Raw genomic sequence first — 16,157 nt, forward strand, 5'->3', positions numbered from 1 at the left:
CATTACACCTCTTTCTAATGAATGAAAAGATGTCTCAGTGAAATAAGAAATGATGGTAAAAGGTTCACAGGTACGACCGTTGTTGTCTGTTTTGTTCTATAGAGCGTTTGGACCCTGAAATAGTATTTTGAAAGGGTGTCCAGTCAGACCTAAATGCCGGATACCCACACTGTGTATCTGTACACACTCAAAAGGTGTATGACTTCTTTTTCGTTAAGGAAATAGTTTTGACATTTTGAGTTTATTTTGTTTTTCTCTTCTGTGGAACGCCGTTCAAACACTCCTCCCAGCTCACAACAACACACATCTCACCTCACCTTGGGCTCTGACCATCTTTCTGTCATTTTGTAGACTAAGCCAATGAGTAAATCATTGGGGAAATAACCAACAGATTAATTAATAAATAAATTGTCATATTTCCGCTAAAGGAAAAACAGAAAACATCTAGATATAAGAATGATCTGGGAATCCCATGCCACACCTCTCTTGCTCCCATTATGCACCTCTGCCTCTACAAAATGTGCTTCTTTTCTTTGATCTTTACAGCTCCAGCACACACAGAGGGAGGCGATAATGGCACATCTCTGTCATCTACATGTTATAAATATCAATAGACTCGGCCTGTGCATACCTGCACTAAGGCAATCTCACTTCAACCAGTAGACCACTTTTCAGGCTTTGAAAATGAAACCTGTGTTACTGTCCTACTTCCAAACATTTTTAATATATACAAGTCATATTTTGGCACTTTCCTAGGATTCTTTCTTATATTTTCCTGTTCATCAGATTTGTACCAGATACACGATTCCTCCAGTAATCATCCCTCATGCTTCCTGCTCTCTCTTCAATTTCAAGATAAATAAATATTCAAATCAAATATTCAGAGCAAATATTAATAATGCAGCTTAACTCTGTCCATATTCATGGTCGTCAATGTCCTGCGAAACCTCAAATCTCCAGCACGCATACTTTTCAAGAAGTGAAATAAACATATTCCCTGTTCCTTTGATTTTTCTCTGGCTCTCATCTCTCATCTGATATTTCTAATAAATAAACATGAGGCTCCTCTCCTTCCACATTCATACAAGCAGTCCTCATTCTTTTATTGTGATATCTTTCTAACACCAGGCTCTGGATCAATATTCATAATAGCCGATATCCCTCAGAGCTCCAAAAGCATCTCACAGATTAAGAAAGCTGCTGGTTTTCAAGCCCGTGCCTGGCTACGAAGCACACGTCACTCAATGCATCCTATTGAACCTGAACCCCTTTTCATATATGTAGATTGGTCCTATTCATGTTCAGACAGATGTCTCCTGCTGAGCGGATCCCTCTTCTCTCCCCTCTAAGCCTTCTCAAATTCAAAAAAAGATGTTCGTGATAAATAAACATTAGATACTTATGTATTCTTACTAAATCAGCAAAGTCCTGCAGAAAAAATGTGTCTCCAAAACCACCATGTTTTCTTGACCAAGGGAAAATTATTCCCAGTGAGGATTGTAACCCTAACCTGTCCTGCTCAAGCGACACACAGTTGAACTCCTAAACTGGACATTGCAAGAGCTCAATTATCCGGGCCACAGCAGCTAAAATTCATATTCATGGTGCTCGCTTCTGCTTTGATTTCTCATTTCTTTCTCCTCTGCCATTCCTTATGCAGAATAATAAACATAACTCTGCTCAGCTGTTTACATATTCAGACATATTCCTGATTCTGATATGGATATTCTTGAGATAATGAGCACACCATTTACATTTAACTTTTCTTTACCATCTCTACATCTCTCTTTGTGCCCCACCCCAGCCCCCATTTCTCCCCCCTCCTTTCTGTCACTCTCTTATCATTCTTTCTGAATCTCTTTCGCCTTCACCCACCCTCTCTCTGCCCTCCACCCCTGTCTCTCTCTCTCCTGGAGATGAATTGAATATGTAAGCTATTGGATGTGAATGAATAAAGCATCCCGTCTCAAACACACACTGGTGACACCTTATTAACCACATGTCAGCTGCGCATGACAGCTGGAGCACACTCACGGTTTACATTCACATACACACATTCACAGCATACACATGTGCAAATAGACACTAAAGCAGCTGACACACACCCACGCGGGCATCCATCCATCCATCCACACACACACACACACACACACACACACACACACACACACACACACACACACACACACACACATACACACACACACACACACACACACACACACACACACACACACACACATACACACACACACACACACACACACACACACACACACACACACACACACACACACACACACACACACACACACACACACTCTCCTCATTAGTCTACATTGTGTTAGTGACTTACACTTTATCAGTCAGACACAGTGAATGCACATTTGATTGAAAAATAAATCTGACATTCCAAAAGATAAACACGATACAAAAGTTACCCGTAACAAAACATATAGAACTGGGTCAAGACAATAACTTTGGTCAAAGACAGGGCCGTGGAAAAGATTCAAATAAGATTTCATAACTGACCACCTAACTGCAATTGTTCAAGATTAGCTTAGTAGCTGTAGCTAGGCACAACGGGTCGGGATTTCTCAAAATGGTGAAATGTATAAGAGAGATACTTATGTCTTAAGTTTTATCTGTATTATTTATTCATTTTTTGCTTTTTTAAAGTGAAAAGCAAAAGTGTAAGGAATGAATTAAACAGTGTGTTGTTTTTGCTCTAATAGCTATAAGCTGCAAACATTATCATATCCGCTTGCTAGCTTACTGGGGAGAATGATGTAGCTTTAGCCTCTGTCTTTTGGTCAAAGACAAAAAAAGTCACCTGGACACATTTCAAATTCGGTCAGAGACAGTGTTTTCAACCAACTCATCAAGCTAAAGTTAGTTTAAATAGCCTGTCAACCGCTAGAAATGAGAAGCTTGTCATCTTACTCTGTCTGACATCAAGGGCCCATAGTTTCAAAAATCACTAAAAATGTTGAGTGGTTAATATGTCACTGTTATTGTAATCTGCATTATGTGCAGTGCGAGAACGGAAAACTCGACAGGCATAGCAACTGTAACTAAGGGGTGTGGGGCTTAGCGAACAGTAAGTGGAAAGCACCTTTGTTACTTTCCACTAAAAGATAGCTAGTAAAGCTGAATTATCCAATATTAAATCAGGGAAAACAAAAGAAGACACAAGGATTACAGAGATAACAAAACAATCAAGTAACTTCAAAAATATTTTTCAAATCCTCACCTCTGACGATAAGACCCGCAAAGTTGGACACCCCGGAGCCGCGTTCTGATTGGGTGACGCAGCGGTACAGATCTTGATCCTGATTCATGACTTCTTTGAGGTGGAAGGAGGCGGCAAACCGCCTGTGGTTGATGTTTTTAGTCAAAGCCACAGGAATATCTTCTCCATTTCTCCTCTGAATCACAAGACAAACACAGATATCAGGTGCTGCAGAAGCTGGTAGTGGGTTAACTGCCTTGATCAAGGTCACAAAGCAGCACTGGACCCCACACGTCTACGTGCACACGCCCTCACGCCCACACACACACGCACACACGCACACACACACACACACACACACACACACACACACACACACACACACACACACACACACACACACACACACAACAAACACTCTGCCTCACTGACAGCAGGTTTGAAGGTCAGGACTACAATAGAGCCATAATGAAATCAGCAGCTATTAAACTCTTAATCATGTTAGCTGCTAGGATGTATGGCCTGAGGTCGCTCTGTGTTTGTGTGTTTGTGTGTGTGTGTGTGTGTGTGTGTGTGTGTGTGTGTGTGTGTGTGTGTGTGTGTGTGTGTGTGTGTGTGTGTGTGTGTGTGTGTTTGAGTGTGTATGTGTGTGTGTGTGTGTGTGTGAGAGAGAGACACTTTATTATTGGATGTACCAGTCCGGAGGGCAGCAATGTGAATACAATGTTTCATGTATTTGTGTTTGTCTATTTCTACAGCAGCATATTGGGGGCATGCATATATTTATATGTATATGCATTTATTTATTCCTCAGCAAAGATAAATATTTTCCTATTACAGAGTTGGTTCACTCAAATGACTCATGAGAAAACGTATTTTCTCACTTGCCTGAAGCCATGTAGATTTTGGTTTTATCTGTCCAGTTTGGGGGATTTCTGCCCTCATCCATATAAAAAAAACCTCATAAACACAATTCTTTGGTTGTTAAGTAGTTTCATTTAAAACTGATCAAGTGTCTTTGTGGATTATCTAAAAAGCAATAACAATATCAACAATTTCTGGCACCAGGATATGCTGTTAAATATTAATTTTAATTTTTTAAATAAAATCAAAACCATCTTCAAGGATAGATACCACATGAGGTAAATATGTAAAATATGTTGTCTTGTGATATGGATGAAGCCCCTTTTGCACACAGACACAATACACTTAGTGCACTATTGTTTCTTGTTCAGCTCATTACAGTAGACCAAAACATGGTTTGTATTTAAGTGGGTGTGTACATGCATGTGTATAGCTTTACCTGCAGCCAGAGTTTATTGTTTGACGTCTCTCTTCCTGTAGCGATGCACTGAAATGTGGCGTTTTGTCCCGCGTTCACCTCAACATCCCCAAGACGAAGGAAATGAGGAGATTTATCTACAGAGCAAATTGGGTAAAACAAATGAAGGGAATTAGATTGACTTTACAGCAAGGTTATATGTATTTTAAAATGTTTCATCTTGTGTGTGAAAAGTGTAAATGAGGTGAGAGATATGGAGTTATGGATAAAAACAAGTCAGGTCATCACAAACACACTGTATGCATTTCAGGACATTTTCTAGCCCTGGGGAATATGTGTTCATTATTACTGCGACTAGATTTTACTGGAGTCAGATGAAGCCAAGTGCTGCATTGCCACTGGGAGGTAACATCAGTGTCACGTCCAGTATATATAATTCTCATAGCTCCTGATTCTCAACGACCATGCTAAGATAGGAAATAAGGCTTTAAGACCCTGAAGATGCAGTTCAGCTATGATATTCTTATTCTGGGGAGGTGATTGCAATCATAGATAGCAGCTCTACTAGGGTAAATGAAAACACACACACACACACACACACACACACACACACACACACACACACACACACACACACACATACACACACACACACACACACACACACAAACTTGTGTGTCCAGAAATGCAGCTGTGAGAATGAATGCTTCCACTGTGGAGACTAAGTACTAATTCCTTTTCAAATACTTGCTCCTTCCCATTAGGGGTCCTGTTCCTCTGCTTTTAAAAGACTGAAGCTCTTCTTTTTAGATTTTCTCAGATTCCAGGTCACTCTATTGACAAAATTAATGTCCAAGAATTTCCATCAGAGACATAGCGCTAACTTATGACAGAGACAACAGGGATACCTGGACCTCACAAATTGTACAAGCAGACGGTGCGAGATTTATCTTTGTGACTTTTAATCGATAGAATCTATTAAGAAACAAAAGTGTCCTCACAGATTTCACTGCTGCTACAAGACAAACGACCAAAAGGAGTTGTAATTGCTTCCTTCCCAACACAGAGACCCTCCAGGAACCGGCCTATGGCTCTAGATTAACAGACCTCTCTGTTAACATTAACAGTTTGTCGTCACAACTCTTTTCTCGCCTCTGGAAATAAGGAAACACTCTAGCGAAGGAGAGAAGACGACTTGAGACGTAGCAAGAATTTAAAATGGATCGCAGCCCTCATCTCTTTCCTGTCAGTATGAGACAAGACAGCTTCTGTTCACTGTGTGTGTGTGTGTGTGTGTGTGTGTGTGTGTGTGTGTGTGTGTGTGTGTGTGTGTGTGTGTGTGCGTGTGTGTGTGTGTGTGTGTGTGTGTGTACGTGTGGGTTAAAGAGAGAGAGAAAGTGCTGAGTGGTCAGAATCTTCTCTCTCTATGATTGCCCTAATACTGTCTCATTTCCCGCTTCACTCTCTCCTATTCCTTCTTTCTCTGTTTCTCCCTCTCGCAATCTCCCTCTCCCTTTTTATTTGCCTCATTTTTCCCCTACAACTTGACTTTCTCCTCTCTCTGCATCCCTCCTCTCCTGTGTCACCTTCCTACTTATCTATCCATTCAAGTGCAACAGAAACCATCCCAGGTACAGTCTAATTAGTGGCCAAAGCTATCAGCGTCTATTCAGCGAACTAGGACTAATTGCTGGCATGCTAATGACTCACCGCATGGGTAGCTGAGCACCTGAATGTCGTCAATGGCGATGAAGCCGACTTTGCTGTCCGAAACCTCTGCTTCAAATATGACCTGAGGAAAAATGAGAGATTTAGCTATTATTGTCTTCATTGCTATCAATATTATATAACATATTTCTAAATACAGGTAGATCAAGATGTGTTTTTCAAGACAGACCTGTGCACGAGAATAAACATATACAGTAGAAGTACAAACAAATGCAGAAACTCACATGCATACACTAAACAATGGTTTTAGACTATTGCAAGGAACAATAATGCTTAAATACAGATTAACACATTTGAAAGAAATGAGGGCATCAAATGATAGTCTGAATTTAGTCCACCCTTTCAATTTATTTACTGTTTTATTTGTTAAATTTCTTCTGAGTGTACTTGCAAAGTGTATTTATGAAAATAGGTTGAACAAATTAAACACAGAAAAGATCATTAGAATATGAAATTGTTTCCATGTGCCTGTAAATAGACCAGCTTAGCGCAGATGAACAAAAAATGTACAAAAAACAAAATACAACAGCAGCAAAAACATACATTGGAAATGCTGTTCATAGGCGAAAACTGAATCTTACATTATCAACAAATCTGCTTGCATATTACAAGCCAAACCATCAACCCTCTTTGGTATTGTTACTCAATCAGAAGCTGTGCCTCTGAAGTTTGAAGATGCATTCTTGGTGCACTGGAAGCTACAAAGTAAGACTATTGCCATTTGAATTTGCAGTCAAAGTGATGGATCCGATCTAAGTTGTCACAGGACAGATAGATAGTCAGTGACAGCCGCCAGTGATGTGCACTAAACTGGATAAATAGAAAGCTGCCAACCTGAATGCTGTTGGATTTATACATTCAGGCCAACAAGCCAGGAAGGATGAATGAGATACTTCCTGTTGGATCATAGTAATCTCCTTTGGTACACATAAAAAGACTGCGAAAGAAATGATAAAAAGTAATGAAACCAAACACGGTAAGGCAGAGAATGAAGGGTTGGAGCCCATCTATTTTGTTTTTCTTTCCCATCCATTATCTGTATTTCAACACACACAAAAAACACAGAGGGAATAGAAAGTCAAATAAATGGGGAAAAAAGGTGGAATGGGATGGTCAAATTATAGCCCTTAGTTGCGATTTAATACTGCTTGGTGGTTGTTATGTCTGCTTCTCTAAATTCTATATTTCAAGTAGTGTCAATACTATATTCAGGTGCTCCAATTTACCACTATCTCATTTCATCAACTCATGGACTGAATAACTACTCTCCTCAACCTCATCTATCTCTTCTTCCCTCCCTCCTCCTTGTCCGTACGTTAGCCCTTCAACTCCTTCCACTCTATTTCTTCCATCATCACCCCTCTCTCAAACCATTTCTCTCCCTTTCTCTCTTTCGCTCCCTCGCTAGCTGTCTCTGTTTTCTGACAGTGTTTACTCAGAGAGGTGCAGTGTAATGAACAGAGGAAAGGAGGGAGGAGAGGAGGTCGCTATCAAAAAGAGAGGCAGAGGGAGAAAGAGAGTGTGGGGGTGAGCAGTTGTTGTCATTCATCACCTGTAAAAGGAAATCTGCCGTGAACTGTTTACCCATAGCTTATCATCCCATGCTTGTCACACTCTCCCCCTCTCTGTCTCCCTCCCCTACCAATCTATCATGTCTCTCTCTCCTATCATCTTTCACTCATAGCTTACTGCGGTGCACAGCAGAAAGACATCAGTTGACTTTTAATACCTTCATATCTCTGTCTGTCTGAAGACCAGCTTGCCTCCCCCGTCTCTTGCTTGGCATTATAACCACGTTTGTTTCAGTAGCTATAACATGACCTCCTGACTTCATCTCCTTTTTGTGCAAATGTATAAATTAAATATTTCTGGATACTGCACATCAGAATTAACTTTATTATTGACCTGGCTCTGATTTGGAACGGGCAGGCGCTTTCAAAACAAACCTGGCTGGTGAATGGATGAACCATCTGTCTATCAAAGTCTCACCAAAGTCAGTCAGCGAAAAGAGAGGAAACATCTTTTCCATCATGAAAAAAAGATGGATGGAAAAAGAAAAACTCTGATCCAATCTGAAATCTAAGCTAACCTCTTTGTTGTTTTTTTTTCGAATGAGCGGCTGCCTCTTGTGTCGCCAAGCTACCGTCAATAGCGATCACATTTAATGGTGGTCATACCGTGAAGTAGAAAGATGGTTTTAGTCATAAGTCTTTTGTTCTGTTAATGATCAAGCATTTAAAAAATGGATTTTCAATGCTTTCCACAATGCCTTGGGTCACTGCAGCTTGGAAGCAAGTTGTTCCTCATTTGTTTACTTTAATTATCAGCCATGAGACCCTTTGCATTCTGTGGTGGTGGTCACCTCTGGAGAGATAATATTTCGATCATGCAGGTGTCAAGAACTCACTGCCTGACTGGTCCCATCAGTGTGAGCAAGGTTTACTGATAGCTTAGGTTTACAAGTTCTCACATGAGCAAAGCAACTCTGATACGCTCAAGGCCGAAGGCTGACATATCATCACTCCAGAGTAAGGTGGGATGATAGCGAACATCCTCTTATCTGTCAGCTAATAGCATATATCATTTTGATGTATGCATGTATGGGCACTGAATCAACAATGTTTAAATCTGCAGGCAAGGAGTGTTTTTCCACTTCATGTTATAGTTTGAATCCTTTTTTTTTTTACCAATTTAATATTTATTACCTTAAATGGATGGTTTGGATATTTTGTATAAGTGGGCATGTATAATAGATTGTACTTATCCATAGTCAGTGCATTACCTACAGTATAGTAAAGTCACCTGAAAAAAACGTCCCACCTAAAAAAAATCAATATAGGTTAAATTCAAATTCAAATTCAAATTTAAATTCAAATTCAAAAAAACTTTATTTGTCCCCGGGGGGCAATTCGGGGCACACAGAGCAGCAAATAACGAAGATTGTACTCTATAATTAGAACATTTTCAGTACTTTACTTAGCCGTCAGGCAGCTGTTATATATATCTAGGCTCTCTTCAAAGCCACCAGACTGCTTTGACACAGTGGTGTTTAGGGTTAGTTCGGATTCAACAAAGTCACACATTGACACAAACAAAGCAAAAGTCTGAGGCAGCGGTAGATCAGGAACTCCTGTGTTCTATAAAATGTCTGTATTTGTCAATGGAGTCTGATGGCTTTGAAGAAGGCCTAAATGGATATAATAGGTTGAATACCCGGAATGAGGCGAGTTCATCTCACCAAAACGCCCCTAATTTGCATGTGAGTTGCTCAAGCGGTCGTTTGAGCGGCTGTTTGTTGGACCTGTGGGACGTTTTTCTCCCCTGAGAGAAGCTTGGTTGCTGTTTGGATGTAGCTCTCAGTGGGATGTGATGTGTGGAAGTACAGACGCCACAACAACATGGCTAAGTAGAGTAGACGCTTTTATCCAGTGGTGTCGTAGACCCAGCGCAGAAAATGATCTGCGCACGCCCATCTATGCACGGGCTTGTTTAAGTGAATGCTGCAGCGGCCTGTCTGTCAACAAACACTTTTACAGTGCCCAGAGTTTTTAAGTTGGAGTGTTTTCTTTCATGTTACTTGTTCATAAGTTGGCATTGTGAATCTTACGGGTGACCTTAAATCAAACTGCCATTAACGGCCATTTGAGGGGGCGAGCCCTGCAACTTTCCGAGCAGCCAAATTTTACCCTAATGGCTTCAGGTCCCCGTCGGACAGGGCTGTCTCACAGCAAGGTAAAGGGGTGAAAACATTCTAAATATAGTATACGCTTTATCCCTTTAAAGTGCGAAAAAACTTCAGTGAGATTTAAATAGGTAAATAAATAGAAAATAGAAAAAACATATTGCCAATGCAACAAATCCTAAAATTCATAAGAAAATAAGGTCAAGGGCTGCAACTAATGATTATTTTCATTATTGACTCCATATTTTGTTAAATCAGTAAAAACCTCCATGACAGTTTCTCATAGTCCAAGATGGCATCTTCAGGAGTCCTGTTTTGTCTAACATTGTGCTGCATTCACTTGTAAACGGAAATCGTGAACTTCCAACTTGAGTCAGGCTTGTAGCAAGGGCAGAAGTGTAATAGTAATGTGTGTGTGTGTGTGTGTGCGTGTGTGTGTGTGTGTGTGTGTGTGTGTGTGTGTGTGTGTGTGTGTGTGTGTGTGTGTGTGTGTGTGTGTGTGTGTGTGTGTGTGTGAGTATGTGTGTGTGTGTGTGTGTGTGTGTGTGTATGGATTTAAAAGGGTAACATATAGGGGACGGACCGGGAGTACAGATGTGAATGTGTTTCAATAAAGTTAAAAAAAAAAAAAAACAGTCAACAGACTTAGTGACCATGAATGTGACAAGATGGAGGGCTCTAAAAGAACAGACTCACCTGCAATTACATCTTACTGCCAAAGAGGCCACTAGGAACAACGTATCTCAATTCGTATCGAGTGCATGTTTGAGCGTATTGTGTTCTAATGATAGTCAAGGAACTCAATCATCATCTGAAAGCCAGTTTCCATTCAAAATGAAATAAGACAAAACTGAGTGGGTGTGCCTTTTGCCCATCAATCCTTGTGAGAGTGTGTTGGCATCACTGCATGTGTCTGCATGTGCCAATGCTTCCCCTGGTAAAACCAGTCTCATTACAACTCGAGCTAAAGTGCTAACACAGAAACATGTCCCAACATGAAAAAATAGCTTCATAACCTCAAATGCAATAACCTGTTTCATAGCCTGAAAAATCTACATAAGCCTCAGCAAACCTGGATGATTATGTTCAATTAAAACATGTTGACACACGAGTTTCATGCTGGTGATCTCCTACCACAGTCACTGAGGGAGACTGGGCTCCAGATGGGCCATTTGGAGGATGCTTTCACACTTTGCCTTGCAGTAATATTATAGGGTCCCCAGGCTGTGAGTTAACATGATCAGTGTGTGTATATGCCTGCTAGGACATTTGGAGACAAGCTATCCCACAACGTGCACACATGTGTCAACAGCCAAAAAACACACACAGATCATGCTGACTGACGGCCATAAAATAAGAAACATACAAGTACACATGTTCTTTAACTGTCCTCAAATAATTTCTAACCCTGCGAATCCTACCACAACATTAACAACAATATCAATGTCCAGCATAGTGGCACACCCACACAAACAAAATCAGCTGCCTGCCTCCCAGCATTTGTGTGTGCTTGTGCGTGTGTGTGTGTGTGTGTGTGTGTGTGTGTGTGTGTGTGTGTGTGTGTGTGTGTGTGTGTGTGTGTGTGTGTGTGTGTGTGTGTGTGCATTGACATGAACACAAGTTTCAAACATTTGCATGATGAAAGCATCATGCATTAACACAGCCATTGGTTATTATTAAGGGGATTACCTGATATTCATTTGGCCAAAAGGTGGAGACGGCGAGTTCGGCTCTCAGCCAGTCTTTACCTGAAAGACAAAATGACCATGAACACAGGCGAATAAATTCAACCGTGTCAGAATAAGTTATGAAATGAGAGTTTGATTGGAGCCAGTCTTTACCGGTGTAAGATGTCACATTCCATATGGGGTTGGCCAAGGGACCCTTGTTTACCTAGAAACAACACAGAACACAGTTTAAATCATGTATAACACACAGTGCTTTACATTTCCTGGTGTTATTAGAGAGGCATCCTTTCCATTAGACACAGATATTTTTAATTCCAGAAAAATAGCAATCATGGCATAGATTATAACGTTTTTTTGTGAAAACGAGGTGGTCGGGGACTGCTACAGCACCACCTCTATGATGTGAACAACACTTCAGCAGGTTATATTTCTGCATTAATGTGGGTTTGACTTTGTGTCATCAGATTGAAGGGTAGGCGTCCAACCCATAATGCTCCCCTGCTGCAGTAAAATGACAATCTTCAGTGACATCTCCAGCGTTTTCTAACCACATCCACTTATTGTAAGGAAACTTAACTTAAGGAGGAGAGAGAAAAGAGAAGACAAGAGGGTTGTGAAAACAACTGAATTGGAGGGGAAAGTCCCTACTTTTTACTTTGATAGATGTCCAACGAAATAACATTTTAATCTAAACACAAGTACACTCAGTGTGTGCAAGGTGCATGTTTGCTGATTTTAAAAGTCAGTATTTCATTGTAAAATGAATAGTTAAAGCTTAATCAGGCAATTGTACACAAACTCTTCGGCACTCAGCAGCCTCTATTGCATGCTAGCTGCATCACTTGTGATTGAATTTCACAAAATCCAGACCACATTTTCCCATAAATCTTGTTTGTTCTGTTCTAACTGAAAAGGCTCTGTTGACCATCTGCCATTGTGGCAAACAGAAAACTTATACCGAGCACTTGAACTCATCTTAAGTTTTTTATGAAGTAAAAAAACCTTGTTTTCTAAAAAAATACAGCTTGTGCCTCATGTGTCTCTCCTTGACTCACACAGTGTGAGGTGCTGCGTAGAGGTCAGTGAAGGTATTCAACAGGTCTTGTTTGTTAACATTAAAGTCCCAGTGAAATGAAAAACAAATGTTCCCAGTTATTTTGTGGTGTCCCTGTTTTAATTGTTCATTTATCTCTTGATGTGTGCCAAATATATTCTCCTCCTGCAAAACAGTTATAAATGTTTGATGACTCATCCAGAACTTAGGGGTGTTTACAAAAACGAATCCAATCAAATGGGACTTTGGGCGACTAGCTCGCCACAGCGGTTGTATAAAATCGTTTATGGGTCGACTGGTTCGTACTAGAGATGTGTGTTTGGATATCAATAAGCAAAAAGATCTTGGTTTACACTAAGTAACCAATGTTTTCATTTTCCAAACAACGTGGCAGAGGTCTATTTCAGAGAGGCTTTGGCTTCCCCTCGTTATCCTCCTCCTGTGTGTGTGTGTGTGTGTGTGTGTGTGTGTGTGTGTGTGTGTGTGTGTGTGTGTGTGTGTGTGTGTGTGTGTGTGTGTGTGTGTGTGTGTGTGTGTGTGTGTGTGTGTGTTTGGGGCCAACAGTCCTCTGCTCTGTGCCTCTGAACCCACTCTTCAGCAGGCCAATCAAATGTAAAGGATTTGATTTAAATCCCTCTTGTAACTCTACATCGCTGAAAAATTACGTCGCAGTGCTAAAGATGCTCCAACTTCAGTTTAAAAAGAGTATGGGCAGGTGGTTGTCTACTGGACAACTGAACAAGTACAATTAGTCTCAGTCTGTCAAGACTCAAACTACTGTATCTCTTCTAATATTGTGTTCTTTTGTGTTTACTCTCATTACCTTCACCAGGACGTTGAGGGTGCCTGGGCTGGAGCCATCAGGGCTGGTGAGGAGATAGTTGAAGTCGATACAGTGAGTGTCATTCTCCTTCATGACCGGCAGCTGAAACCTGGCCTTTTCCCCAACATCATACTGTGAGACATCCACGTACATGTAGGAACCTGGACAAAGACACAAGTGGGCGGTCAAAGAAGAAACATCACAGTGTTTGTGAAACACACCTGAACCAGGACTTTTCAATCAGCTCTTTTGTGTTTGTGCTTGTACCCCACATACCGGCTGGAATTCACTGCTTGAATTGACTAGCTGTAGTATCACCCTCTGAGGAAGAAGTTTGTGTGTATGACTGTACTTGTCTAAGAGTAGGCTGTATGCCTACTTCCTGTTTAACATGTACCTACACGAGTAAAACATCTCTCTGCTACTGTGCAGCTTAAAATAAATCCTTTTTGAAGACAGACAGTTGCAACAGTTCTGTGAAGTGGACAATAACAATGATTTTTTATTTTTTTTATTTATTTATTGTAACTTCTCCCCTTGTATCGTATTAGGACCCCTTGTCAGGGGATTAAATTTAAGTTAACATAGTACAAGTGAACATAGTTAACATTAACATACTTTTGTTTATACTCTGTCATCTAATTTATACTGCATATTTAGTGCACATAGGTTTTCTTGTCTATTGTGATGTTTGCCATATAAATGTACATACATCATATACTGTATCAATGTTTGTGTGTGTACATCAATGCATATTACAGTAAGCCAACCAAGAAACCAGGACATTCTCCTTTTGGAGTCCAGTCAGTTATACACTTAACTCCAAACAAGTTAATGGAAATCAAGGTAAACGTCCCCATTCCCCTGCTTTTTGTCCTCGTTTTCCCTTCCCTTTTTTACACTTTGAACTGAAGCAGTGAGTTTCTCGTCATGAGAACAAAACCCCAAAAGAGCCTTTCCCTTTATGTTTGCATGTTTTTAATCACTTCTGTTTCTCTCTCCTCTCATTCCTTTTGGGCTTAAATACAAGAATCACTCGTCAGACCCATCCCCCCCAGACACATAAAATAAACCTGTTACTACGTCTGTGTCATTTGTTTCTCCTTTGTGATTGTGAAGCTGTTTCTCAGCAAGCCAACAACAAATAAACACAGCAAATGAGAAAGAGGAAAAGAAAAGCGCCTTCTTTCTTTCTTCTTTATTTTACATTCTTCATGTTATGTTCTTGTGGATTTTTTATTTATTTTTCTTCTGTTCGACTTATTCCTTGTTTCTTTTCATTTCTGTATGTGACCTGTACAGCCTCCAGGTGGTAATGACTGCAAATGTACGAGCGTAAAAGCAGAGATATCAGAATCAGAATCAGACATACTTTAATAAGCCCAGGGGGCAATTATTTATTTAAATGTCAAGAAAATCTGAATTTGTGAAACTTGTGATAAAAACCATGAAAAGCGGCCTGTTTACCATGTTGACACCAGTCGCTGCACATATCATTACCTGCAACAACCCAGCGCTGTCACATAATTAATTACATTTTTCATTGCTATCCTCTGGGCTACATTTTTCTGGCTTACTTTGTTTTTTTGCATTATGTTCCTCCTTTCTCTGCTGATTTCAAACATAAATCCATGTTTTTGTTGTTATAATATGATGGGCCTCTAAAAGAAAGTTTTCACTCAATGCTGATGAGAAAAATAAGTAGGTATCAGGTAATTACTCTCACTACTGAGTAAAATACATTGCACCTATTGTAGTTGACTGCAGAAAATGGAGCCTGAAATAAATACATAATCTGGGGCAGCTGATAGGACGGTCAGTCAGCCCATCCAGATGTTCCAGTAATCAGCTCAGACCTCAACCAGATGTTGTTCCAGTGAAATATGATGAAATGTGATCCTTTCCTGCCTGATATCTAATCTCCCAGTCTCACATTAGCTCTTCACCTCTTGAGAGAAAGTAGCCATGAAATTGTTTAATTCTATTTGAGGAACAGAATAGAACAAGAGCTGAAACAATACATCCATTAATCGGTTAGTCAATCTTCATTAATTAATTAAACAAGTCTTTTTTCAAGCTCCAAATGCTAAACATATGCTGGTTTCAGCCTCTCAAATATGATGATTTGCTGCTTTTCTCTGTTTTATATTAAATATCTGGAATATCTTTCGGGTCTACACTTCTTTGTCTGACAAAAGAAGCAGTATGAAGATATCACTGTGGCCTCCTGGAAGCTGTGAGTGGGTGTTTGTTTTTTTAATCATTTTTCAATTAGTCAAGTTATTGAAGTAATAATTGATAGATTAATCCTAAATAATGAAAACAATAAAATGGTTAGTTTGCAGCCCTAAATAGAATAGAATAGAATAGAATACATTTGAGCAGAATAGAACAGAACAGATCTCAATAGAATAGAATATATATGCTCCAGTTAAACACACACGCACTCTGTCCTGACTGGTTAAATAATCTATTTGCATATTATACCATACATAATACACTCTATACAATGGTCTGTGGAACAATAGTGATTATCACTTATTGTTAAGCTAATCTACTGTGAGAAAACACTTTTCTCTGCAGAATACAGCAGAACATAACAGGCTTTCAACTAGCGCACACAAACAAATGAGCATGCATGGACACACACACACACACACACACGCTT

The 16,157-nt window shown here is 40.0% G+C and overlaps 1 protein-coding gene across 8 annotated transcripts in view; it reads right to left on the bottom strand.

Moving 5' to 3' along the window:
- Positions 1–16,157, bottom strand: part of ptprk (protein tyrosine phosphatase receptor type K) — a 114,371-nt gene that overhangs the window by 50,361 nt on the left and 47,853 nt on the right. For all 8 annotated transcript variants that reach the window (XM_083933873.1, XM_083933875.1, XM_083933870.1 and 5 more), the window contains exons 3-8: positions 13,490–13,650; positions 11,766–11,817; positions 11,614–11,672; positions 6,225–6,306; positions 4,536–4,651; positions 3,254–3,428 (exon numbers count right to left, since the gene is read on the bottom strand). In XM_083933873.1, coding sequence (XP_083789999.1) covers positions 3,254–3,428; positions 4,536–4,651; positions 6,225–6,306; positions 11,614–11,672; positions 11,766–11,817; positions 13,490–13,650 — 645 coding nt within the window. The remainder of the gene's footprint in view (positions 1–3,253; positions 3,429–4,535; positions 4,652–6,224; positions 6,307–11,613; positions 11,673–11,765; positions 11,818–13,489; positions 13,651–16,157) is intronic.

The sequence above is a fragment of the Echiichthys vipera genome, assembly GCF_963691815.1.
Source record: "Echiichthys vipera genome assembly, chromosome: 19".
In the NCBI taxonomy this organism is placed as follows: domain Eukaryota; kingdom Metazoa; phylum Chordata; class Actinopteri; order Perciformes; family Trachinidae; genus Echiichthys; species Echiichthys vipera.